This window comes from Electrona antarctica, assembly GCF_951216825.1.
Source record: "Electrona antarctica genome assembly, chromosome: 7".
Classification (NCBI taxonomy): Eukaryota; Metazoa; Chordata; class Actinopteri; order Myctophiformes; family Myctophidae; genus Electrona; species Electrona antarctica.
Window position 1 is genome coordinate 18,082,190 of NC_136812.1, and position 27,854 is coordinate 18,110,043.

General features: G+C 43.7%; 1 protein-coding gene across 1 annotated transcript in view; it reads left to right on the forward strand.

The window, feature by feature from the left end:
* celf5a (cugbp, Elav-like family member 5a) overlaps positions 1-27,854 on the forward strand; it is a gene marked incomplete at both ends in the record, with an annotated part of 342,492 nt that overhangs the window by 293,140 nt on the left and 21,498 nt on the right. The window contains one exon of the mRNA XM_079506338.1: positions 26,549-26,717. Within this exon, the coding sequence (XP_079362464.1) occupies positions 26,549-26,717 (169 nt within the window). The remainder of the gene's footprint in view (positions 1-26,548; positions 26,718-27,854) is intronic.

The following is a 27,854-nucleotide window of genomic DNA, read 5'->3' on the forward strand; positions in this document are numbered from 1 at the left end:
CACGCACGCACGCACACACACACACACACACACACACACACACACACACACACACACACACACACACACACACACACACACACACACACACACACACACACACACACACACACACACACACACACACACTTTGAGACTGTGCAGCACTACAGCACAGCCACAGTAAGATATTCAATGATTATTTACAGTAACTCTGAGACCATTATGTTTGTACACTCGTGGACCAGTTAAACTGTGCTGTTAAATTGGATTATTGAGTAGCAGTCTTTTGAGTAGCACTGTCTATGAAGCACATGTTTATAAAATATTGCAAGTTCTATGAACACGTTTACAATTTCTTGTGACATACAGTAAGCTCATTGAATATTATAAACTAAGTTTATTATAACTTGTCGAGCATCTTTACGAACACAATTCCACCCGGCGCGAAGCGACGTGTTTTGAGCTTGTAGCTCTGCTACTTTTGTGTAGAGATATGGAGATAATACGTATACACACAGTAGTTTATGCTATATGCACACGCCTACACATCCAGCCATGTAGTACTTGAGCACTGGCTGCGTACACGTGGTTACATGCCAAATGCAGTATGATGTGGACATAAAACACTCCTGCATCTAACCACTTGAACCCGTTTCAAGTGTTTCCTACACACTCAACTCAAACTCACAGAAACTCCAGTGCTGTTGGCATTACATGCTCAATCACCGTTTAAACAAAGCACAGGTTAGGGGGCACCCTTAGTGTGCCAGTTTAATCAGTTTCACTGGCATTCTGGGAATGCTCCATGACATGACATAACTCTATTACGGATTATCAGAACACCATTTCTCATTTTACACAGTGGTGCACTGACAACTACCTGAGTGTGGACAAAACAAGAGAACTGGTCATTGAAACAACCCACAATGGACATAACCCAATCCTCATTAATGGTAAAACAGTAGAACAGGTTGACAGTTTCACATATCTCGGACTCACTCTGGACAATATCATACCATCTGGACAAAGATACAGAACCTTAGCGTGGGAAAAGGTCCGCTATACGTTGTTATACATTTCAGTCTGCATGCTACCTCTGTGTCTCATTAGTTGTTGCTAGCAACATCATAATTTTGTTTAATTTCTGAATACAACATTTTAATGTTTTCAGAAACCTTAGGTTAGGCTTTAGAAGGTGTTTTTAGAATTGGCCTCAGGTCTAAATGGGTTAGGAGTTTTGTCCCCTCAGCCATCGGCATTTTACAAACTGCCCCACCGATAGGATAGGATGGTTGTTTTCTTTTAAACACTTATATAATCATAATGAACCACTCTAATGAACACTAACATTCTGTCAACATGTTGAACATGAGTGATTTATTGACACCCGGTACAATGGGATGGATTTTGATTGACTGATAATCAATTGCTCTGAAAGTGATCCCAGATATGGTTGTTAAAGCAGTGGTGTGGATTCTTCCATGATCTGCCAACAACGTATTATATAGTTACGGTTGTAGTTATCGTTAATTGGAATGGAAGGCCCTTATAGTCTGCAAGGAACCTGCATTTTGTCATCCTCTACCTCGGCCATCCTTGTACTCTTCTACCTTAGTCAGCAACGCAAAGACTCTCGGAGGAGGTCGCTTTAATGTGACGTCTTGGAGCGAGAGTAGACAAACGGTATTAATTAGCCTACTCGGCGGTGGCTCTGGGGTAGAGTGGCTGGATGGTAACCGCAAGGTTGCCAGTTCGAACCCGGGCTCCCCCAGAGCTCCCCCAGAGTGTTGAAGTCTTGATTGCTCCTGATGTGCTGGTTGGTGCCTTGCATGGTTTCCGCCACTGTGTATGAATGTGTGTGTGAATGGGTGAATGTAATGCACAATCTATGTAAAGCTCCTTGGATAAAGGCGCTATATAAATACACCATTTACCATTTACTTTCTTAGTTGGATTCTATAGTGTAACAGCCAACCCTGCCAACCCAGCCAAATCTGTAATCATGAGTAACTATCAGCACTATTTAGTATTCATCACCGGTGTCATTTTTCACTTCACTTTGCAGTTGTTCTGTCCCCTGTACCATGTTGATCTGTTCCTGTAGTGTACTGTATTGTATTGTGTTTTTGTATGGATATATTGTGTTGGGTGCTTGCACATATGCACACATGGCATCAACGCATAGTGTTGTGTGCTGGCACACTATACACTCTGTCTTTCTTTTATCTGTATTGTATTGCATTGTATTGTACTGTATGTGTCATTGTATGTTTAGTTTTACTACCATTGTAAGAGCCTGCTCAGGGACTACAGATGTAAATTAGCTTATGGCTAACTCTGGCACATTTACATGGAAGTGAAAACTGAAATGTTGATTAATGAGCATTGTCCCTGTCAAATAAATAAATAAATAAGAATACTGAGCAGAGTGAATGCCATATTGCTGTAGGTATTAAAATTACTTTGCAAACAGCTACTTAATACCACTGCTGTTGATTATATAATACTAGACCTGTACGAGCCCATCAGCCACCGGCCTACTTGGGAACGATGCAACTTGGGAATACCCGTTCTCATAGCACCCGTTATAACTATCTGTCTGTGTCCCTTTTGTGCCTGTACTGTATATGGAGATCTGTGTAGTATGCAATACCCGTTGTCATAGCACCTATTTTAACTTGTGTCCCACATGGAGATCTCTGTATCTGCCTGTGTCTGAAGAGTGCAAACTGACTGTGAAAAGTGGACTGGTTAAGTAATCAATTGGCAGGTGTGGGGTTGCCATGGCAATCAATTGGCTGAGGCAGAGGCTGGAAATTGCACAGCTTTCTGGACAACGGTGCATGCCACCGATTCAAGGCCGGGCACTGCACTCCCTGTGGTGTTTGTGGAACGTGTGTGTCAAATTTGAAGTCGGTGGGGCAAACGGTTGTCGAGTTACGTGGATTACCACCGTACACGCGCACGCACGCACGCGCACGCACGCACGCACGCGCGCGCGCACGCACACACACACACACACACACACACACACACACACACACACACACACACACACACACACACACACACACACACACACACACACACACACACACACACACACACACACACACACACACACACACACACACACACACACACACACACACACACACACACACACACACACACACACACACACACACACAGAGAGAGAGAGAGAGAGAGAGAGAGAGACACAGACAGACAGAGACGTGGCGCATTTATAGTTAGATAGAGCCATGACTTTTTGGGTTGTCGTTGCACAGCTTTCTTTAAGATGGAGTGCTGTGATTTTTGTATTTCTTCCAGTTGTTCACGTGTTTATTAGGTGACAGTACTTCATTAGACCCCCTGGTGTGGTTTTTATGTGCAATGATGTCTTCCCTTTGTATTTAGGGTTTCTTCCTGGAGGCTGAAACCTTGAAAGTCAAACGTGCCAATGAAAAACACTGTGATATAGTGACATCACAATATCATCTCCTCCCCTAATCCCTCCCCCTTTGTCATACAACAACAGCTGTAGGTGCGACTTCAGTTCAGGTGGATCACCACCCACCATGTAAACCAGGCATACTTAAATGCGTAGTGAAATGAAAAATATGTTTTTCACACTTTTAGACCATATCCGTGGTCATCATATGGGCAACAATGGATGCCAAAAAATAGGCAAATTCTCATTGTTGTGTTTTTATATCAAAAGTCCATACAAATATTTTTTTAATTACTTCCTGAAAACCTCCTCCACAGCTGGTTTTGATTAAAGAACTACTCTACTTTTAATCTCATTCAAGATGACATCCAGACAGTGTATTACTTGTTTTAAACTTAATCATCACGCTAAAATATGTATAGGTTGTGTATAGGTTAGAAAAAATCCACTGGCTTTTCCCCATGCTTTTCCCCTCTGTCACTTTGTTTTAATGAAATTCACGTGCAGGAAGTCACAGACTTGGCTGACCCATAGCCTGGAGGGATGCGACGCTCTGATTGGTTCAGAAACTTCAGAGCCAGCGTTTCAAGCTAAAACTTCAAAATAAAATGTCCACCATTTCCATTGCCCTACACCTTTAATGAACTGGTGGATGTGTCCACATAAAAATTACATTTTAACAAATAGACTTTAGACTGTAGACATTTTTGAAAAAATCTTCCTCCATATACGTATAATAATAATATAATAATAATAACTGATGATAATGTTTAGGGTGGAAAAATAATTAAATAATTAATACCACTGCTGTTGATTATATAATATAGAGCCTTGACCTTTTTTTGTTACCGTTGCACAGCTTTCTTTAGGGACTATTGCTCTCTCGCTGCCCCCCTCCCCCCCCCCCCTCTCTCTCCCGTTCCCTCGCTCCAAAAACCAGCACTGCCACGCCACCGTGCCTAGCCTCTCACTAACCTCTGCACGTAGGCACGCACACACATGCTGTGAGTTCAACTCTGTAACCCTCTCACCAACTCTACCCTCTTTACCCCCCCCCCCCCCCCCCCCACAGGGCATGGCACCATCCACACACTGCAGACCCCTGGCTCTTTGATGAGTTCACTCAGCCCACGCGAGCCCCCCCCCCCCCCTCTCGATACGTGCTGCATGCTACCCTGGCTTCTCCCCTCTCCCCTCTGTCTCTCCCTCTGGGCCTCAGAGCCACACATGACTCAGAATATTACATAGGCAACTAACGCACGCACGCAGGGATGCACGCACTCACTCACTCACGCCCGTGTGTAAACTGCTTGAAAAAGGAGCTGAAATGAATTTAAGGTTTCAGTCCATCCCCCACCAAGCTAAAACCCCCTGGGCTTCTGCCACAGGGCGCTGCAGAAATACACACACACACACACAAAAACACTTTATTTACAGAAGAAGGAATGGGCAATCCATTTATTTATTTATTTTTCCGTATTTGAATGTAAAAAGGTATATATTCTCTCTCTCTCTCTCTCTCTCTCTCGCTCTCTCTCTCTAAATGCCAGGATTAATTGTGGGACGCTGGCCGGGGGTCTCTCGGGGGGTTTATCCATTTCCTTCATTTTCATATCACAGCCACAGGCCCCAGTGTGAAATGTGCAAATTGACCATCCTGGAGTAATTGCAAGGCCATCTCTTGGTGCTCTCTCCAGTAAAACTCTCCGCCTTCATTACCATTCATGAAATGCAGCCCCGTCCCCAGGAAATGTGGAGAAATGCAAATGTTTAAGGGGCGGTAGTGGAGGCAGCGGTAGTGGAGGCAGCGGTAGTGGAGGCAGCGGTTGGTCTGCAGGGAGACCATTGTGCCGTGCGCGGGTCGGCCATGACTCTTATTTACTATGGCAGAGGCCTGTGTCGACTCATACAGTCGGACGCACGTGTCGTGTGTGTGCGTGTGTGCGTGTGTGTGTGTGTGCGCGCGTGGCTGCATGCGTGCTCATGTGGACAAACTCACTAGCTCATCTAGCACACAGACACACACTGTGTGGCAAATGCTGTCTCTCACTGCTGCTCCCCCTCTCTTTCACTCTCTCTCAACACACCCACTCACTCCATCGCTCGTGCTCACACACACACACGCACACGCACACGCACACGCACACGCACACGCACACACACACACACACACACGACACGCAGGACATGTCTAAGTACATGACAATGGCCAGGGATGTTGCCACAAAAACCGGAGCTGTGAGTGAAAAGAGAGGCACCTATAACAAGGGCACAATAGATGCTTTACCATTAGAGAGATTCAATTACCGTTAAATCTAAGGCAGAATTTGCAGGTAATGTGGTTTCTCCGACACAAAGATTATACCCGCGTGAGTGATGGCGGTGAAGGTGAAATTCTCCTTGTATTAGTACTATGAATCACACGACGCGCATGCACAGCCCCGTAATGAATTCAGCTAGAATAAAGAAAAGTACTGTGGAGAGAAACTCTGAGGCAAAGGCAACCTTGCAGATAAACTCAACCCCAACTTATGATAAAGTAATGAGCGCGCGCCAAGGCAGTAATGGATTATCAGCACAGGGTTTCTCTTTCTTGTTTTAATATCGCCGCCGAAGCGTTATCTAATGAATCTGAAGACGGGCCTCCAAATGATAATGCAATAATATGGATGGTGTGTATGTGTGTGTGTGTGTGTGGGGAGGGGGGGGGGGGGGGTGGATGGCGTTCGTTATCTGTACCGTGGGGGTCCGGGTTTGCATGTCGTTTCTGTCGGGTGGAAACCTCATGTGTCCAAAACTGTGACTTTTCAGGATTCAAATTCAAAACCGCCAAAAGTAGCAGCTCTACAAGCTTGAAACGTTTTGTGTGATGGTGTAGTATGATCAAGTAGGGCCTTAACCCATTCTGGGCGGGAACCCCTTTTGGTGTTAGCATTATGTTATGCTTTAGCTATTGAAAAATAGCAGATCTACAAGCTCATAGCGCGCGCTACGAGCTTGTAGGTCTGCTATTTTTTAAAAATCTGATCTCAGGTCAAAATGGGTTAATTTACGAAACTCCCTGCAACGTATGGAGATTTCGTAATGTTTCTGTCCGACAGCGACGATATATTGGGTTCTGCCTCCCATTCCCACAGTGGTCTGGTGGTACGTGCATGGTGCCTTGGCTGGGTTCTGCCTCCCATCCCCACAGTGGTCTGGTGGTACGTGCATGGTGCCTAGGCTGGGTTCTGCCTCCCATTCCCACAGTGGTCTGGTGGTACGTGCATGGTGCCTAGGCTGGGTTCTGCCTCCCATTCCCACAGTGGTCTGGTGGTACGTGCATGGTGCCTTGGCTGGGTTCTGCCTCCCATTCACCGTGGTGTGGTGGTACGTGCATGGTGCCTAGGCTGGGTTCTGCCTCCCATTCCCACAGTGGTCTGGTGGTACGTGCATGGTGCCTAGGCTGGGTTCTGTCTCCCATTCCCACAGTGGTCTGGTGGTACGTGCATGGTGCCTAGGCTGGGTTCTGCCTCCCATTCCCAGTGGTCTGGTGGTACGTGCATGGTACCTTGGCTGGGTTCTGTTCTGCCTCCCATCCCCACAGTGGTCTGGTGGTACGTGCATGGTACCTTGGCTGGGTTCAGCCTCCCATTCTCACAGTGGTCTGGTGGTACGTGCATGGTGCCTAGGCTGGGTTCTGCCTCCCATTCCCACAGTGGTCTGGTGGTACGTGCATGGTGCCTAGGCTGGGTTCTGCCTCCCATTCCCATACAGTGGTCTGGTGGTACGTGCATGGTGCCTAGGCTGGGTTCTGCCTCCCATTCCCACAGTGGTCTGGTGGTACGTGCATGGTGCCTAGGCTGGGTTCTGCCTCCCATTCCCACAGTGGTCTGGTGGTACGTGCATGGTGCCTTGGCTGGGTTCTGCCTCCCATACAGTGGTCTGGTGGTACGTGCATGGTGCCTAGGCTGGGTTCTGCCTCCCATTCCCACAGTGGTCTGGTGGTACGTGCATGGTGCCTTGGCTGGGTTCTGCCTCCCATTCCCACAGTGGTCTGGTGGTACGTGCATGGTGCCTTGGCTGGGTTCTGCCTCCCATTCCCACAGTGGTCTGGTGGTACGTGCATGGTGCCTAGGCTGGGTTCTGCCTCCCATTCTCACAGTGGTCTGGTGGTACGTGCATGGTGCCTAGGCTGGGTTCTGCCTCCCATTCCCATACAGTGGTCTGGTGGTACGTGCATGGTGCCTAGGCTGGGTTCTGCCTCCCATTCCCATACAGTGGTCTGGTGGTACGTGCATGGTGCCTTGGCTGGGTTCTGCCTCCCATTCCCACAGTGGTCTGGTGGTACGTGCATGGTGCCTAGGCTGGGTTCTGCCTCCCATTCCCACAGTGGTCTGGTGGAACGTGCATGGTTCCTTGGCTGGGTTCTGCCTCCCATACAGTGGTCTGGTGGTACGTGCATGGTTCCACAGTGGTCTGGTGGAACGTGCATGGTTCCTTGGCTGGGTTCTGCCTCCCATACAGTGGTCTGGTGGTACGTGCATGGTTCCACAGTGGTCTGGTGGTACGTGCATGGTTCCTTGGCTGGGTTCTGCCTCCCATTCCCACAGTGGTCTGGTGGTACGTGCATGGTGCCTAGGCTGGGTTCTGTCTCCCATTCCCACAGTGGTCTGGTGGTACGTGCATGGTTCCTTGGCTGGGTTCTGCCTCCCATTCCCACAGTGGTCCGGTAGTATACGTGCATGGTGTCTTGGCTCCGCACAGCCCAGCTCCTGATCCTCCCTGTAAAGCTGCTGCATGGGGGAATGTGCTGAAATGAGGCAATACTTTAAATGTTTCTTTTGGCGGCAAGATAAACTGCACATACTCCCCCAAGACGTTGGGGGAAAACCTGCAGTGATAGAAAAGGGACTTTATCTCCAAAGACACACTATGTGTCCGCCTACTCTCCATATATATATATACAGTATATACATTGGCCAGGAGGAGGAAGAGAGGAGATCGAGGAGAAGTGGCATATAGCATAGAATACAGACATGGAGTGAAATGGTATATATATAGCCATACCCACAGAGTACAGTAAATGGTAAATTCAAAGAGCTCCTTCTCCACTACAGCTGTGGATAGGATTATAGAGTTGAGCTGACAGCCAGTAAATTGGATTTTAGTCAAACCAGGGAAGGAGGGGTGGGGTGGGGTGGGGTGGGGTGGTAGTGGGGGGCGGACACAAATTGGAGAGTACAACACTGACAACATGCGCCAAAAAATGAGAAATGTGCTGTTTTCAAGATAGACACAGACACTGGTGTGCTCTGACAGCAGACATCCTATTTGCAAAAAGGTGATTTCAAACACAAGCGAGGAGAGAGGCAGAGAGAGAGAGAGAGAGAGAGAGAGACAGAGAGATTCCATAACAGTATTTAGAATCAAGTGATAATTGTTCCCCAAAGTGTACGCAGTCACACGCTCAGCAATGCTGAGCGTTCATTCATCTCTGAGCCTAAGCAAACGTCACCTCACAGGTTCCATTAACACTCGCTAAAACAACCATATTATGGTTGACAATCGCTGATCTGTGAGCTCAGCTCACGACGTGCGTTGTGCGCTTGTAGATCTGCTATTTTCCTGCAAAAGCTTTCCCCCACAATACGGATGCTGGGGTTTAAGTGGTTAAAGTAAAAGTCTGGAATTCAAAATGTACTTGAGTAAAAGTACAGAAGTATTGGTATCAAAATGTACTTTAAGTACCAAATTAAAAGTACTCATTGTGCAGAATGTCCCATTTGTATATGATTTGTATAAAAATCATTTGAAAATAGCAGATCTAAGAGCTCACAATGTGAGCTTGTAGATCTGCTCCGAGATCCGACATGTAGTGGAGTAGAAGTAAAAGTAAAGTACAAATACCTCAAAATTGTACTTAAGAAAATGTACTTATAGCTACTTGCCACCGCTGGATTTTACAGTGTAGCCACCGTATAAATCCTATCGCAGGTCTTGTCAAGACACGCCAAGTAGTTTGTTTACGACGAGATGTGATATGAGTAACTTTCCTTCTCCATCATCTGAAGTCTCCTCATGTATCTCTCCCTCTCTCCCTCTCTCTCTCTCTCAGTGAAGAAGAGACAGCCATTTTAGCTTCTCCTAGGTCTCTAGGTGGTAGAGAGACTACATGCCGTGTCAGAGGACAGAGCCAGGTTGTAGATTTGAAGGCACCTCAGGCGTAGTGCCCCGGCTCCCCTCCCTAAAAGATGCATCACCTCAGGCGTAGTGCCCCGGCTCCCCTCCCTAAAAGATGCATTAGACTGAATGTGAGCTGTATAAATGAGAGGAGAGAAAATGGTTCTAGTTGGATGCTAATACTGACAGCAGCAGCGTGTGCGTGTGCGTGTGTGTGTGTGTGTGTGTGTGTGTGTGCCTGTGTGTGTGCGTGTGCGTGTGCCTGTGCCTGTGTGTGTGTGTGGGTGGTTTGAGAGGGGAGATGACTACTGTAAGGCTCACATTAGGAAACATCTCCCCCTGTTGGAAGGATTCGGTTCAGAGCGGAGCGGAGCTGAAAGCGTTCTCTTGGAACGCTGCACAGCACAGCTCAGGAAATTACAGTGAAAGATTACTGCATCATTTGGCCATCTTGTTTAAATGCTAAGCTGGGGACACGCACACACACAGGCTATACTGTACACATGATTTGCATGTGCCCCCCCCCCAACACACACACACACACACACACTAAGTTCCATGCCCCCCACACACACACACACACACACACACACACACACACACACACACACACACACACACACACACACACACACACACACACACACACACACACACACACACACACACACACACACACACACACACACACACACACACACATGCGTGTGTCGCGCACAGACACCAAAGTGGGATCAGAGATGAAACAAAACCTATTAAAACCTTACTGTGGAAATATAGCCTCCGAGCCAGGAGGTTACAAATGAGGCACTTGAGCTACAGTGTTCAGTCTTTGAACTTGCCTTATTGTCCCATTGTCCAATTGGCATTGTGACTATGCCTTCTTTCTTCCATTCCTCACCTCCTAGAACCCCCCCTCTCCCCCCCACCTCTGTGTCCTGTCTCCTCCTTTGGTTTTCGGCGGCCAGTTGGGCTGCGAGAGGTCACATGTGACAGTGCCGAGAGTCAGCGAGTCACAGAGCAGCGCACCACAGATAATTGCCATGTGATAAAGAGGTGATTGCCTGCTGGTACCTGGGGAGAATAATGCCATCAGGTTGCAATAAAAAAGCAGATGCCTGACACTAAATGGATGCTGCTGGAGCCCGGGCAACTTTCTTAGCTGGCTTTCATCTCCCACCCCTCTGCTTTATGCTCCCTTGTTTCTATGTGCTCCCCCGCCCCTCTCCCTCTGCCTTTCATTTCGAGAGGAGGCACGCAAAAGTTGTGACTGCGATGATGAAGACTCTGTTGAGTTCAACTCGGCTCTTTGTCTGCCGGAGACATTTGCTATCTGCCGGATAGAGCATAAATAAAGGAACCAAAATGGCTTTTGAGTTGGGATGAAAGTTAAGAGAGAGCGAGAGAATAAAGAATATACATATGAAAAGTAAAATAAAAAATATTCTGTCGAGACGAGCACTCTCTGCCGCTTTTTATTTCCACTTTTTTATTTTATTTTATCACAGCCAGTTTGTATTAACCACTCTATTCCAACATAATTACATGCTTGAGTTTCCAATTTGCTGCGTTGTAATTTGGAACGAAACATCAGTGAATGCTATGTTGTTATCCATGACAATCTGACGGCTGGCATTAAGAACTGCATTATCCAAGCCATGCATTTGAGAGAGTGCAGCTACTAGCTAGTACTTGCAGTTGCTACAATAGCATTCACTTTCACTCCCATTATTAACCCATCCAGGCCAGCGGCTTGTGCACAGTAAAGTCCTAAGCGTTATACTTTACTCCGAAGTGTGTACAAATGGAATTGAACCAATTGGACCGTTAAGGGTACATTTGTAAACTCCAAAGACTGGGCCCATTTGGTTCCATTTGTACAGTCTTCTGAGTTATATTAACACTAAGGATTACACTGTGAATGGTGCCATGAGGCCCCCAGCAAATGGGCAGCAAGCTTATTAGAACCCAGTCGCATTCAGAAGCTTCTGATTAGTGGACAAAAAAACTTGACTGGTCTGTCAGTGTATTTATTCTGCAATACTGAGGTAGATCAGACCCTTCCATCTCAAAGCCCAGCCTCATTCACATCTTAATAGGGGGGCAGTCACAGCATCATCAAAGAAGTGGAGCCCCCCATTCCGCCGGAGTGACTCTCTAGGCCTCGTGTTTGTTTCTCTGTCATTGCTTTTGTTTAGTTTCCCATTCGCCCGCTTTCTTTCGCAACTACGGCTCAATTCATCTTATTTGGAAGGGAATGGATGGCTCCCATTTGTCACGTTGATAAAATTATGCAAATGACAAAAGGAGTTAATAGATAGCGGTGGCAAGGCACGGCGGCTAATGGATGAGATGCCAGCAGCGTGCGTTCCGCGGCAGGACAAGCGCTTTCAGGTTACCTGACAGGGGCATTGAGGGAAAATAATTGGCTTTTCCTTTGCAGGGTCTCCATGCAAATACGCGCAGAGTGGCATCCTCGTGCCTCCGCCGTTTCCACAATATTGTCATTAGCATTAGTGCCACTGGCAGAGGAGTTTGATTTCTGCTCGCCGGAGTCAGTCTCAGGCCACGGCCATCTACATTTCCAATGACACATCGCTATGGGGTATTAAACTGACATCGAGACAGGGCGAAAGGTTGGTCCAATTGTGTTTGTGTTTCCATACCACACAGTGCTGCATGCCTGATAGGGAGCTACAGCCTACAAAGGAATATTGATTCCCCAGATAAACCCGCTGGTTCACAACCTGCAAAAACCATTGTACGGTGATGGATTTTTTTTCCTGAATTAGGCATACAGCATATGTTCCACAGAGGGAGATTTTAAGCTACAGTACAGGAACTCTAATGGCCTCTCTCTGTCTCTTTTACGGCGTGTGTGTGTGCATGTGCGTGCGTGCGTGCGTGCGTGCGTGCGTGCGTGCGTGCGTGCGTGCGTGCATGTGCGTGTGTGCATACGTGCGTGCGTGCGTGTGTGTCCATGTGTAACTCAGTACTGTGAGCTGAATTTGATGGAAATTTATTTCAGCTCTTACTTTATGCTAAAGAAATAGAGAAAACAGAAGAAATGGATAAAGTAATGGAAGGTCGTTAAGTCAATATCTTTGTTAGATTGTCCACTGACTGAGTGTTATGTAGGCATGGATTGATTGTTTTATTGTGTTGTGCTATTGGGATATTTGTCTGATCAATATTTATTTTTATAGTTACATAACAACCATTAGTCCGGCATGTAATGAAACAGAAATAATCGCAACACTCGTGCAATGAATCAACCATAAGTAACATAATGACAGGCCATTATATGTAGCACTGCTTTTAATGTGAAAGAAACCAAGCCCTGGGGCATTATGTATACAAGCACATGTATGCACAGTCGGTCACATGAACAAATAGCCTACAACAACCAGCCCATCCAGAGTCAATATTTCAAAGTAACTCACCATAACAAAACCTAGGCCTACATTTTTTTGTTTGTAGGACAGAGCTTGCCTAAAACAACATGAAAGCATCACTGTCGTGTCGACCATGATCTCCCAATTTAGAACAAACATGTACATGAGACAGTTCTCACTCTACTGCTCTGATGCCATTAAAAGATGTGTAACACTGGATTCTTTCAAAATTGGCCTGAAAAAACACAAGAGACCAAAAGGGGAGCTAAATGTAATTTTCCCATCTCTTTTGTACATAGTGTAGGCCTATAGTGTTTGTATTTGTTGATATGTATTATTGTGGTAATTTTGTATGCTATCTTGGTGAATTGCATACATACTGTAGGATCACAATGTGTGTATCCATTTAGCTTTAATGTCTTACTGCATGTACCTTAAGCTATTTACATTAAAGTAATCAATCAATCAATCAATCAAAAGTCTTCAACCGTTAAGACAGCAGACACCAAGCAACAACACAACAGAATAACTAACCCAGCGCCCTGTAGAGCTGCAGATGATTCCACAGGGTCTCATCTCCTTCATGAGTGCTTTTAGTCTCTGCCTTGAGAAACCTTTTTGTCCATTAAGTTGCTTCAAGTGCTTCACCTGTGTGACATCCAGAAAGCTGTCCCCGCTTTAATGAGTTCACAGTTCATCTCATTCAACAGCTTTAGGCTACTGTATATCAATAGTTTCTCGGTTCTGTTTGTTCAACAGTCACCTCTTTCTTTAACTATGGTAGCCTTGGAGAGCATTTATCTGGGTCCGTCTCACATCTGATCTTTATGCTTAAATTGAACATTGTCCAAAAGTGTTGGTGTTAGTAACGATAGACAGCAGACACAACAACAGAAGAGAATAACTAACCCAGCGCCCTGTAGAGCTGCAGATGATTCCACAGGGTCTCATCTCCTTCATGAGTGCTTTTAGTCTCTGCCTTGAGAAACCTTTTTGTCCATTAAGTTTCAAGACCATTGTACTACAACATGCTGAGCCTTGGTGGCAGAGAGTTCTCGTACAATTGCAGTTGATGCGGAGTACAGCCCTGCATTCAAAGCCCTGTATCTCAGAAACGACATTGAAGAACAAACTCAGTTTCATACAAGCATAATGTTGTCTCTGTTGGGTGGAAAAGTAACGTCATATGTCCAAAACCATTACTTTTCAGGATTCAAATTTGAAAGCAGCAAAGGTAGCAGATCTACAAACTCAAAACATGTCGCTTTGTGTATATGTTTCGAGCTGGTGGATCTGCTACCTTTGCTATTTGTTTGACGCTGTATGATCTTTGATCAAGTAGGGCGTACAGTACATTTATGTAAAAACCCCAAAAGGTAGAATATGGAGATAAGAGGTTTCCGCCGGACAGCGACGATGTGCTTCACCTGTGTGACATCCAGGAAGTGTCCTGTGCTCAGCTGTCCACGGTTCATCTTTAGGCTATATCAATAGTTCCTCTGTTCTGTTTGTTCAACAGTCACCTCTTTCTTTCTTTAACTATGGTAGCCTTGGAGAGCATTTATTTTGGTCCGTCTCATCTCTGACCTTTATGCTTAAATTGAACATTGTCCAAAAGTGTTAGTGTTAGTAACGATTCATACAGCACTTATTAATGATATCAAACAGGATCGCTGAAATCCATTTTTTTGGCCATGCCTTCTTCAGCGATCCTAGACATTCGTGCATGCGCACTGCCGTTCACTTCCTTGTTTACGGCCAGACTAAACTGTCTCTTCTCTCTAAATCTATGGCGCTGTCCATGGTTTTGATCAGAACGTTGATGTTCTGTCCTCATTTCTGACTTAATCAAGCATCTTGTTTGGAATATAAATGCTTCTAGAGAGACTTTAGATATGACAGAACGAGGTAGTAACGGAAGATTATGCCTCCCGGTTTTGGGGAGTAATGGAAGTAAAATCTGCCTCATCTGCTGGGCACTCTAGGTGCCTTTATTCTGAAAAATTCCCCAGCAAAAGAAGTGTTAAAACACCAGTTTGACACTTTTTGCATGAATTTTGTCACGTTGCATGCATTTTGTCCCCTTACTTGCAGCAGTTTAGCAAGTGGCTAACGAGTTTTGAAGCTCTGCTAAACAAGGGAATGTTATCTCATTGCGTTGGTAATATATGTGTTCATTCGTCCTGTAGGTTTTTGGTGAACCTTCACAAGCTATTTTTTGTCTCCCTTCCCAGAGCGTTTATTTTTGTTTTTCACTATAGTTCCACAGAATGTATCAGGCTGCTGGATAATCTCTCACAGGAACAACAGGTTCCAGCAGCTGAGATGACAGCCTGACCCTCCCGTTCTCTGACACACTGCACTGCTTTTCCATCTGGCATATATACCTACAGTACAGTACAGTAGACACTATATACAGCACGTTGTACTACTACACTACAGTACACACTATACAGCACATTGTACTACTACACTACAGTACAGTACACACACTATACAGCACATTGTACTACTACTACACTACACTACAGTACACACTCTATACAGCACATTGTACTACTACACTACACTACAGTACACACTCTATACAGCACATTGTACTACTACAGTACAGTACACACTCTATACAGCACATTGTACTACTACACTACACTACAGTACACACTCTATACAGCACATTGTACTACTACACTACACTACAGTACACACTCTATACAGCACATTGTACTACTACACTACAGTACACACTATACAGCACATTGTACTACTACACTACAGTACACACTATACAGCACATTGTACTACTACACTACAGTACACACTATACAGCACATTGTACTACTACACTACAGTACACACTATACAGCACATTGTACTACTACAGTACAGTACACACTATACAGCACATTGTACTACTACACTACAGTAGACACTCTATACAGCACATTGTACTACTACAGTACAGTACACACTCTATACAGCACATTGTACTACTACACTACACTACAGTACACACTCTATACAGCACATTGTACTACTACACTACACTACAGTACACACTCTATACAGCACATTGTACTACTACAGTACAGTACAGTACACACTCTATACAGCACATTGTACTACTACACTACAGTAGACACTCTATACAGCACATTGTACTACCACACTACAGTACACACACTATACAGCACATTGTACTACTACACTACAGTACAGTACACACACTATACAGCACATTGTACTACTACACTACAGTACAGTACACACACTATACAGCACATTGTACTACTACACTACAGTAGACACTCTATACAGCACATTGTACTACTACACTACAGTACACACACTATACAGCACATTGTACTACTACACTACAGTAGACACACTATACAGCACATTGTACTACTACACTACAGTAGACACACTATACAGCACATTGTACTACTACACTACAGTACACACTCTATACAGCACATTGTACTACTACACTACAGTAGACACTCTATACAGCACATTGTACTACTACAGTACAGTAGACACTCTATACAGCACATTGTACTACTACACTACAGTAGACACTCTATACAGCACATTGTACTACTACACTGCAGCACATTGTACTACTACACTACAGTACAGTACACACTCTATACAGCACATTGTACTACTACACTACAGTAGACACTCTATACAGCACATTGTACTACTACACTACAGTAGACACTCTATACAGCACATTGTACTACTACAGTACAGTACACACTCTATACAGGACATTGTACTACTACACTACAGTAGACACTCTATACAGCACATTGTACTACTACAGTACAGTACACACTCTATACAGCACATTGTACTACTACACAACTTGGAAAGCGAAGGTGCCCAAAAGTGGGCCTAAGATCATTCATAAAAGAAATTTGTATAAGACATTTTCTGAGGCTAATTTTCTTAACGGTTTGAAAAATGTGAACTGGAATTTGGTTCTTGATTGTAAGAATACAGAGGCTGCATTAATAATATTTACAACATTATTCTCAAATATTTGTGATGAACACGCCCCAATTAAAAAGATTAGGAAGATCAAAGCCCCCTGGATAGATGATGAGTTAAAAAGATATATAAAAGAGAGAGATTTACTTAAGCAGTCTGCGGTTGCATCTGGCTGCCCTGATACCTGGCAAAAATATAGAGCCCTTCGGAATAAAATTACTACAATGAATAGACAGAAGAAGAAACGACACTATCAAAGCAAATTTGAGGAATGTAAATATGACAGTAAAAAGCTGTGGAAAACATTTAATGAAGCTGTGGGTAGGGATACAATGGGCAAAGTGCCTTCATTTATAGAGGTAGAGGGTAAGTTCATCACTAGACCAGTTGACATAGCAAATTACTTTAATAATTTCTTCATTAGTAAAGTAAATACAATTCGAGATCAGATGCTACCAGTGAGTGGCATTATTTCTGATTAAATTATAAAAAAGAAGATTATGAAGGACAAGGTGTGTACTTTTGAATTCAAGAAGATAGGAGTAGAAGAGGTAGAAAAGCTTTTATTTTCAATTAAAAGTGATAAGCCATGTGGAGTTGATCATTTAGAATCTAAATGATCAACTCCACATGGCTTATCACAATTTAGATGGTAGGTTACTGCAGTTGTCTGTAAAGTGTATTGTGACACCTATATGTCATATCTTTAATTTGTGTCTTGAAAATGGTGTGTTCCCACAGCTATGGAAAATTGCAAAGGTTACTCCACTGCCAAAAAGTTGTGGGGAACCGTTCACTGGTCAAAATAGTAGGCCCGTGAGTATTTTACCAGTGCTCAGTAAAGTGATGGAGAAAGTTATATATCAACAAATTCAAGGTTATTTTGAAGAAGACAGCATTAACTCTGAGTGTCAGCATGCATATAAGGTTGGATATTCAACAGGCACAGCACTCACAGCGCTAACTGACAACTGGCTTAAAACTATTGACAAGAAGTCAATGGTGGGTGCTGTGCTTTTGGACTTTAGTGCGGCATTCGATGTGATAGATCATGAGTTGCTGCTCAGGAAGTTATCGGCATATCATTTTAAAGAAAGTGCTATTTAATTAATGAAAAGTTATTTGGTCAACAGGCAACAATGTGTAGTGTTTAATGGTACATTGTCAGATATTGTGACTCCTCAATGTGGCGTCCCCCAGGGAAGTTGTCTAGGCCCATTGCTTTACTCAATCTTTGTTAATGATTTACCACATGTACTAAAAAGTGCATGTATGGAAATCTATGCAGATGACACTACAATGTATGTATCAAGTGAAAATTCTGTTTCTGTTAATATGCTGTTACAAGAGGAGTTAATGCTGGTTTCTAACTGGGTCATTGAAAATAGGCTAAAACTGAATGTTTTAAAAACAAAGAGTATTATGCTGGGTTCTAGACATATGCTGAGATCTAATCCTGAACTGAGTCTGGTTTTACAAGGTACTGCTATTGAACAGGTTAAAGAGGCCAAGTTGTTGGGCGTGATTATTGATGAAACACTTTCGCGGTCGATGCAAATTAGTAAAATGGTATCTAAAATGAGTAGAAACATTTCAATGATAAGAAGAGGAGCACATCTGTTGACTAGTTCAACTGTTAAACTTGTATTACAATCACTAGTTTTGTACAGTCTTGATTACTGCCCAACAATTTGGTCTAGTGCTTCAAAAAAGGATTTGGAAAAACTTCAGCTCACTCAGAACAGGGCAGCACGCCTCGCTCTGCACTGTTCTGGGAGAACTAGTGTTGAGTGGATGCATGCTGCCCTGTCATGGATGAGAGTGGATCAAAGGTTGGCTTGTAGCCTTGTGACATTTCTGTTTAATATATATCATTCTGGTAAACCTACACAGTTGTTTCTACAGATACAACCCACCAATACTAGACATAGCTATGCCACCAGACAGGCTATTGGTCGTCACTTTACTCCACCTTTGATACCTAGAACAAATGCACTTAAGAGAACAGCAATGTATAGAGCAGGAGCACATTGGAATGAGCTCCCGCCACATATTATTAATATAGAGAATAAATCAAGCTTTAAAAAGAAATTGAAGGCAGCAGTGATTAGGAAAGAAATAATGTTTAGTTAGATTGGTGAGTGTTTGATTTCAATTAATAGGATATACAATGTTAAGTTTGTAAATTTGTTGTATTATGTAATATATTTTCTAGAATGCATGAAGACTGAAAGCTTCAATTATTTTTGTTTTGTTTTGTTTTTAACTATGTAATGAAAGAATTACATTGTATTATGTTTTAATTTGATTGTATGAGTGTTTGGACCCCAGGAAGAGTAGTCTTCACTGTAGTGAAGACTAATGGGGATCCGTAATAAACAATAAACAATACACTACAGTAGACACTCTATACAGCACATTGTACTACTACACTACAGTAAACACTCTATACAGCACATTGTACTACTACAGTACAGTACACACTCTATACAGCACATTGTACTACTACACTACAGTAAACACTCTATACAGCACATTGTACTACTACACTACAGTAGACACTCTATACAGCACATTGTACTACTACACTACAGTAAACACTCTATACAGCACATTGTACTACTACAGTACAGTACACACTCTATACAGCACATTGTACTACTACACTACAGTAAACACTCTATACAGCACATTGTACTACTACACTACAGTAAACACTCTATACAGCACATTGTACTACTACAGTACAGTACACACTCTATACAGCACATTGTACTACTACACTATAGTACAGTACACACTCTATACAGCACATTGTACTACTACACTACAGTAAACACTCTATACAGCACTTTGTACTACTACAGTACAGTACACACTCTATACAGCACATTGTACTACTACAGTACAGTACACACTCTATACAGCACATTGTACTACTACACTATAGTACAGTACACACTCTATACAGCACATTGTACTACTACACTACAGTAAACACTCTATACAGCACATTGTACTACTACAGTACAGTACACACTCTATACAGCACATTGTACTACTACACTACAGTACACACTCTATACAGCACATTGTACTACTACAGTACAGTACACACTCTATACAGCACATTGTACTACTACAGTACAGTACACACTCTATACAGCACATTGTACTACTACAGTACAGTACACACTCTATACAGCACATTGTACTACTACACTACAGTACACACTCTATACAGCACATTGTACTACTACAGTACAGTACACACTCTATACAGCACATTGTACTACTACACTACAGTACACACTCTATACAGCACATTGTACTACTACAGTACAGTACACACTCTATACAGCACATTGTACTACTACACTACAGTACAGTACACACTCTATACAGCACATTGTACTACTACACTACAGTACACACTCTATACAGCACATTGTACTACTACACTACAGTACACACTCTATACAGCACATTGTACTACTACAGTACAGTACACACTCTATACAGCACATTGTACTACTACAGTACAGTACACACTCTATACAGCACATTGTACTACTACAGTACAGTACACACTCTATACAGCACATTGTACTACTACAGTACAGTACACACTCTATACAGCACATTGTACTACTACACTACAGTACACACTCTATACAGCACATTGTACTACTACAGTACAGTACACACTCTATACAGCACATTGTACTACTACAGTACAGTACACACTCTATACAGCACATTGTACTACTACAGTACAGTACACACTCTATACAGCACATTGTACTACTACACTACAGTACACACTCTATACAGCACATTGTACTACTACAGTACAGTACACACTCTATACAGCACATTGTACTACTACACTACAGTACACACTCTATACAGCACATTGTACTACTACAGTACAGTACACACTCTATACAGCACATTGTACTACTACACTACAGTACAGTACACACTCTATACAGCACATTGTACTACTACACTACAGTACAGTACACACTCTATACAGCACATTGTACTACTACACTACAGTACAGTACACACTCTATACAGCACATTGTACTACTACACTACAGTACAGTACACACTCTATACAGCACATTGTACTACTACACTACAGTACAGTACACACTCTATACAGCACATTGTACTACTACACTACAGTACAGTACACACACTATACAGCACATTGTACTACTACACTACAGTACACACTCTATACAGCACATTGTACTACTACACTACAGTACACACTCTATACAGCACATTGTACTACTACAGTACAGTACACACTCTATACAGCACATTGTACTACTACACTACAGTACAGTACACACTCTATACAGCACATTGTACTACTACAGTACAGTACACACTCTATACAGCACATTGTACTACTACAGTACAGTACACACTCTATACAGCACATTGTACTACTACAGTACAGTACACACTCTATACAGCACATTGTACTACTACACTACAGTACAGTACACACTCTATACAGCACATTGTACTACTACACTACAGTACAGTACACACTCTATACAGCACATTGTACTACTACAGTACAGTACACACTCTATACAGCACATTGTACTACTACAGTACAGTACACACTCTATACAGCACATTGTACTACTACACTACAGTAAACACTCTATACAGCACATTGTACTACTACACTACAGTACACACTCTATACAGCACATTGTACTACTACAGTACAGTACACACTCTATACAGCACATTGTACTACTACAGTACAGTACACACTCTATACAGCACATTGTACTACTACACTACAGTACACACTCTATACAGCACATTGTACTACTACAGTACAGTACACACTCTATACAGCACATTGTACTACTACAGTACAGTACACACTCTATACAGCACATTGTACTACTACAGTACAGTACACACTCTATACAGCACATTGTACTACTACACTACAGTACACTCTCTATACAGCACATTGTACTACTACAGTACAGTACACACTCTATACAGCACATTGTACTACTACAGTACAGTACACACTCTATGAGCACATTGTACTACTACAGTACAGTACACACTCTATGAGCACATTGTACTACATACTGTATATACCTACAGTACACACTATGAGCACATTGTACTACAGTACATGTATATACTATTACCTAAACACTCTATACAGCACATTGTACTGCATATATACCTACAGTACTGGCGCTTTGGCATGGGGGTCAGATCAACATATGGAATGAATTCTGTACTGGCCATATTAATTTCCGGGCCTGTTGAGAACTCTAGTTTTCGCCGGCTGCCGGGCACGGCTGCACTAATATCTTTGGGGCGGGCCCGTCTAGAGTTTGAATGGACAGGTAACAGTCAAAAGGGAGACATCGAAGAGGAAGGACGGATGGGGAAGGATCAACATATGGACTGACAGAACAGGTCAGCTCCATATATGGAGATCTAAGGGTTTGAGGTCAGATAGAGTTGCTGGCCAATATTGTGACATCAGTGATCTCTATCTCTGATGATGTCACGTGATGTCACAAGGCATGACCATATATGGAGACGTGGGGTGACGGACAGACTGACTGACGGGAAATGCACGTTTTCATAGTAAATTACCCACACAATATGAGCACATTGTACTACAGCTACAGTGAAGAGTACAGGGACACTCCCACAATGACTTTTTAGAACATACTTTTACAATTGAACTGCACTAACATTTACATACACACAGTACAGATGCCTACTGCTGCCCTATTGACCGATTCCGTAACGGGTCTCATGGTCGCAGCCTACGTATTTCCTGTAGGCGGAGACGACACATCTGCGGTTTCCCCGCACCAAGCTTCTACTACCGTGAATGGAAAAGTGACTGATGTTAGTCTGCCTCAAACGTTACTCTTTTACCTGCTTTTTACTAACACTAACATTACAAAGATGCCCAGAACATCGAGATGAACCTGTGTAGTTTATGGCTGCTCCAACAGTAGTGGCAACATAAAAGATAAAAAATAAACAGAATGTCAAAATATCTACCGCGGTGGCTGAGACCAGAGCCATTGAGTAATGGTTGAGACAAAGCAGTGAAAGGTCCTGAAAGATACATAACGTCAGTCTTACCCAATACCCAATCTTTCTGTTTTAGGAACACAAGGCTGCTGTACTTTATACCTCATACTTTAATGCTTAGTATGCTTGGTGCGGGGAAACCGCAGATGTGTCGTCTCCGCCTACAGGAAATACGTAGGCTGCGACCATGAGACCCGTTACGGAATCGGTAATAGTTGCCCTAGTACAGATTAAATCAAATGCAGTGGCGTGCACAGATAGACACTAGGGGGTGCTAGAGCACCACCTACCCTTGCCCTCTGGACAGCAATGTGCCCTTTTGAAAAAAGAAAAAAAAAGTACAGTGTACAGTATGGACCATGGTGACTGTGGCATTTCACTGTGCCACTGACACTGAAGTGAACTTTATATATATTATTTGATGCTTGATTCAAGTTGATTGATAATTGGTTGACTCCATTGTAGGGAGCAACTATCAGCTGTGTGGTGTGGGGAACATACCAACAGTATGAGGGTTTGTTTATAGTACTCTGATTTATCAATGTGTATATTATGTGGATAATGTGTGGAATATTATGTAACACTTTAAATGTGTATAGGAAATGTGATGTCTCTGGACATTGAGTAACTGGGGAAATTGTGGAATCAACTTAGGGTTGGTATGGTCCGTGGGAGGGGCTTAGCCTATATAAGTAGGGAGACTTCCCACTGCCAGTCAGTCAAAGCAGGACTGCAGAGGTGTGAGGACCGAGGGCCAAGATGCCCAGTTGCTGTGTAAATACCTTCGTTCAGTTTTGATGGTCTGTGAAAAGGTGAATAAAGAACAGACTTCTCTGTATCCAAGGTCTCTGTCTGACAGTTTTCTCCAACTTTTGGCTGTTCTTCCTACATGTCCTTTATATTTTCGGCAAACACTACCCACACTATAGGGCAAAGTGTGACAGTGACATTGATCAATTCTTCATAAAAAAAAAAAACTTCTAATATATTATTTATGCCCCAAAATCTATAAATCTCACACTATTAAGGCCACGTGCTGCACAAGGTGCCCTTTTTTCACTTGAGCACCTGCCCTTCTAAATGTCTGTGCACGCCAGCCACTGATCAAATGCATACTATTAATAAACTGAACAATACCAATTAAAAGACAAAATAACTAAAAGAAAAGACACCACCCACGTGCACACACCAATACCAACTCCCCTGACCTCATGGTACAGCCTGACAAGGTCTGAGAGTCAATCAAGGTGATTGACATCAGCTGGGGTCCCCTGGCTAGATTCCCACGTGCGCTCCACACTGACACACTTCCTGGAAGTAGACCTCAAAGTGGCCACTCGCACGTTCATGAGCAGCAACGTGCTGGATATGTCAATTAATTTACATGGACGTCATGTTTATGTGGTTTTCAAACATCTCAGCTATGTGTCAGCTATTTTTTAATAGTCAACATTATAAAATATGGTTAAAGTGTTTAAAATGATTGTGATGCTGTAGTAACATATTTTACTGGGACGGCCCCTGGAACCCCCCCCCCTGTGTGTCCCCGGACCCCACTTTGAGAACCACTGGTATAAAGGCTTTAAGTGGTTAAGAAATCCACAATGAGCTTGCTAATGTTATTTAGACAAACTCAGACAAACTTAGATCATGCTTTTTGACATTTGAATTGTCCATTGAGTGGGTCAAAAACAAGACGCTGTTCACCCCCTGGTAAGACACATTCATATAATGTGCTCACTAATGCTCATTTTAAGACGGTACCAAGCATTAGTGTGGACCAATTACCGTATATGACGATAGATTGAAAATGTCCTTTAAATGATACAAACAGAGCCTGTCTTTAATCAGTAGGCCATATTAGTAGAACTAAGCAGCCGTTTGATGAAGCACATTGTACATTAAAGGCATGAGACTCTTAAAGTTAGTCCATTGTGTGTGTGTGTGCGGTCACTTCCTATAAAGATCTTACTCTAGATTTTGACCTTATCCGTATATGTTTACCCCTATATACCCCCTGTATATCCCTAGTTAACTGACTTATGAGCAGATCTTTTTGAGTGGTGCAACCACTCCAAGGAACAGCAATGTCCGTGTTAACCATGTGTGTGGCTATGAGTACCAGTAGGGGCAAAAGTGGCACTGTTGTGCCAGAAACAGAGAGAGAGAGATAGTGTTGCACTGTTGCCTAGTGCTAATTACAGAGAGAGAGAGAGAGAGAGAGAGAGAGAGAGAGAGGGGCAGGGGGAGAGGGGAGTTGCACCACTCAGTTCACACAGGTGTGATTTTTAAGAGACGGTCAGATTGAAATTCTGCTTTGTAGCCTATATGTTACCTGTGTGGTGAACCAATGCAGGTAAAGTGAGACCTTTTGTTCAATGGTAAAGATTTTATGGTCTGTTAGAGAAGAGACAATCTCGGTGCATTCATTTTGTGTAACAACAAAACAAAACAAACCCAAAAAAAGCCCTCCAAGCAGTATCACTGAAAGCCAGCTAAGGGTTTGGTTTTAGTCTGAGGAAAAGAAACAGCATAAATGTAAACTGTGGATGAGTGTCAGGCTACTAGTGACAAGGATGACAAATGAAACCAAGCAGCGCTGGTAGAGGAGAGGCCAGAGCAGAGGTGAGAGACGTCAGCGGCTTCACTGTGTGCACAACCAAAACATGCTGAAGTTTCACAATTGGAAAGGAAAAATGCATCTTCTGCTGCAAACTTTCGTTTTTTTTTTCGTCAACACCGAGATACTAAAAAGCCTGATTTATACTTTGTCGGTGTCACATACCGAAGACATAGCCGATATATAAGCTCACAGCGCTTTGCAATACGACGCATGCGACAGATTGCAGATCGGCTATTTTCAGCGGCGGAGCCGTGAGCGCACACCAGACTATAAATCAAGCCTAATGTGCACGTGTCAATGCCTTGATTTGGATGGGCCCCGACAGACAGCTATTAAAATGTAACTGCAGCGGGTGACAGATTCACTAAACATAGGTTGACAAGCTTCTCTTTTCTTGTCTTTCTTTTATCACTCTCTACTTTCCTCTGTACTTTCCATCCGTCCGTGCACATCAATCCACCTCACCACGCATCCCTCTCCCTCCATTCTACCCTCAATCCACCTCACCACGCATCCCTCTCCCTCCATTCTACCCTCAATCCACCTCACCACGCATCCCTCTCCCTCCATTCTACCCTCAATCGACCTCACCACGCATCCCTCTCCCTCCATTCCACCCTTCCCACCTCTTCTCTTTCCCCTTCGTCCCACTTCCTCACCTTTTTCATGACTATCTCCACCCACCTCTCCTCCATCCATCCCCTCCACCACCCTCCTCTCTCTCTCTACACCCTCCTCTCTCTCTCTACACCCTCCTCTCTCTCTCTCCACCCTCCTCTCTCTCTCCACCCACCTCTCCGTGTCCATCTTCTTCAGCTCATGCAGCAGCAGGCAGCCATCATGGCAGCGAGTCACGGTGGTTACCTCACGCCCAGCGTGGCCTTCCCCACCACACAGATCCACCAGATGGGGGCGCTCAACATCAACGGCCTCCCACCCCCCTCCATGAACTCCACCATGTCGGGTGACTTCCATCAAGCCCTGGGTGAGCACCGATCGCTTTTGTTCCTTTATGATTCATACACTGTAGAAATCGTTAAAAGAAGTATAATAAAGGAACCCTTTGGTTTCTGTTTGTACACTTAACGCTGAGGAGTTTTACAGTGTACCTCTTGAGTGTGTCTGTTTTTCTGTCTGTATAGTGCATGATGTACCCGTGCGGCATGCTAGTGTGCGTGCGTGTTTGTGTGTGCTTGCGTGCGTGCACGTGTATATGTACGTGTGTGACTGAGCGTGTGTGTGAAAGGCAGAGATTCATCTACTGTGTTTTTGTTTTTATGATAATGTCGTGAGGTGTGTGTGTGTGTGTATGCGTGCGTGTATGCGTGCGTGCGTGCGTGCGTGCGTGCGTGCGTGCGTGCGTGCGTGCGTGCGTGCGGAGAGAACACAAGCTGAACCAAGGCCAAAAGAAATAGCAGATTTAGTGCCTGTCTTCTGATAATCCAAAATTATTCCACTGGATAGGAGAGAGAGAGAGAGAGAGAGAGAGAGAGAGAGAGAGAGAGAGAGAGAGAGAGAGAGAGAGAGAGAGAGAGAGGAAACACATTGAATGGGATTTGCATGTTTATGTTGTTTGTGCATGCACAAACTATTTTAGGGTGATAAAAGGGAATAGGGAGTATCAATAACTACAGTGCAGTTTGCAGGTACGGCACAGCGCTAATTCCCCCCCCCCCCCCTCCTCTGTATTCTGACCTTGTGCTTTGAAGTGCCCGTGCATGATCTGCATGCATTTGGTTGTGTTTTCCATAACAAACGCTGCCATCATGCTATGCAGATGCATTACAGAGGAGAAGGGGAAGGACTTTGAGACGTCTACCCCGCCGCCGCATAGCATTTGCTGATTCAGCAATACTTCATTTTCCTTGAGACGCAGGAAACTTCCGTCGACAAAAGCCTGCACTGAAATAAATAATACAGTAACTGAGTCTTTGTTGTGTTCTGCTCACCTACTTTGTCAACATAGCGGTATTGGGTTTTTTTCCTTGGGGGAGGGGGGTGGTTTGCGGGGTGATGACTTTGGTAACTTTTAGCCAATGAGTGTGAGAGAGCCGTCATTGTTGCACATTTTATCACCAGTAATCATCCTTGAACTCCAACGTCTTGCTGCAGTGAGTGTCTT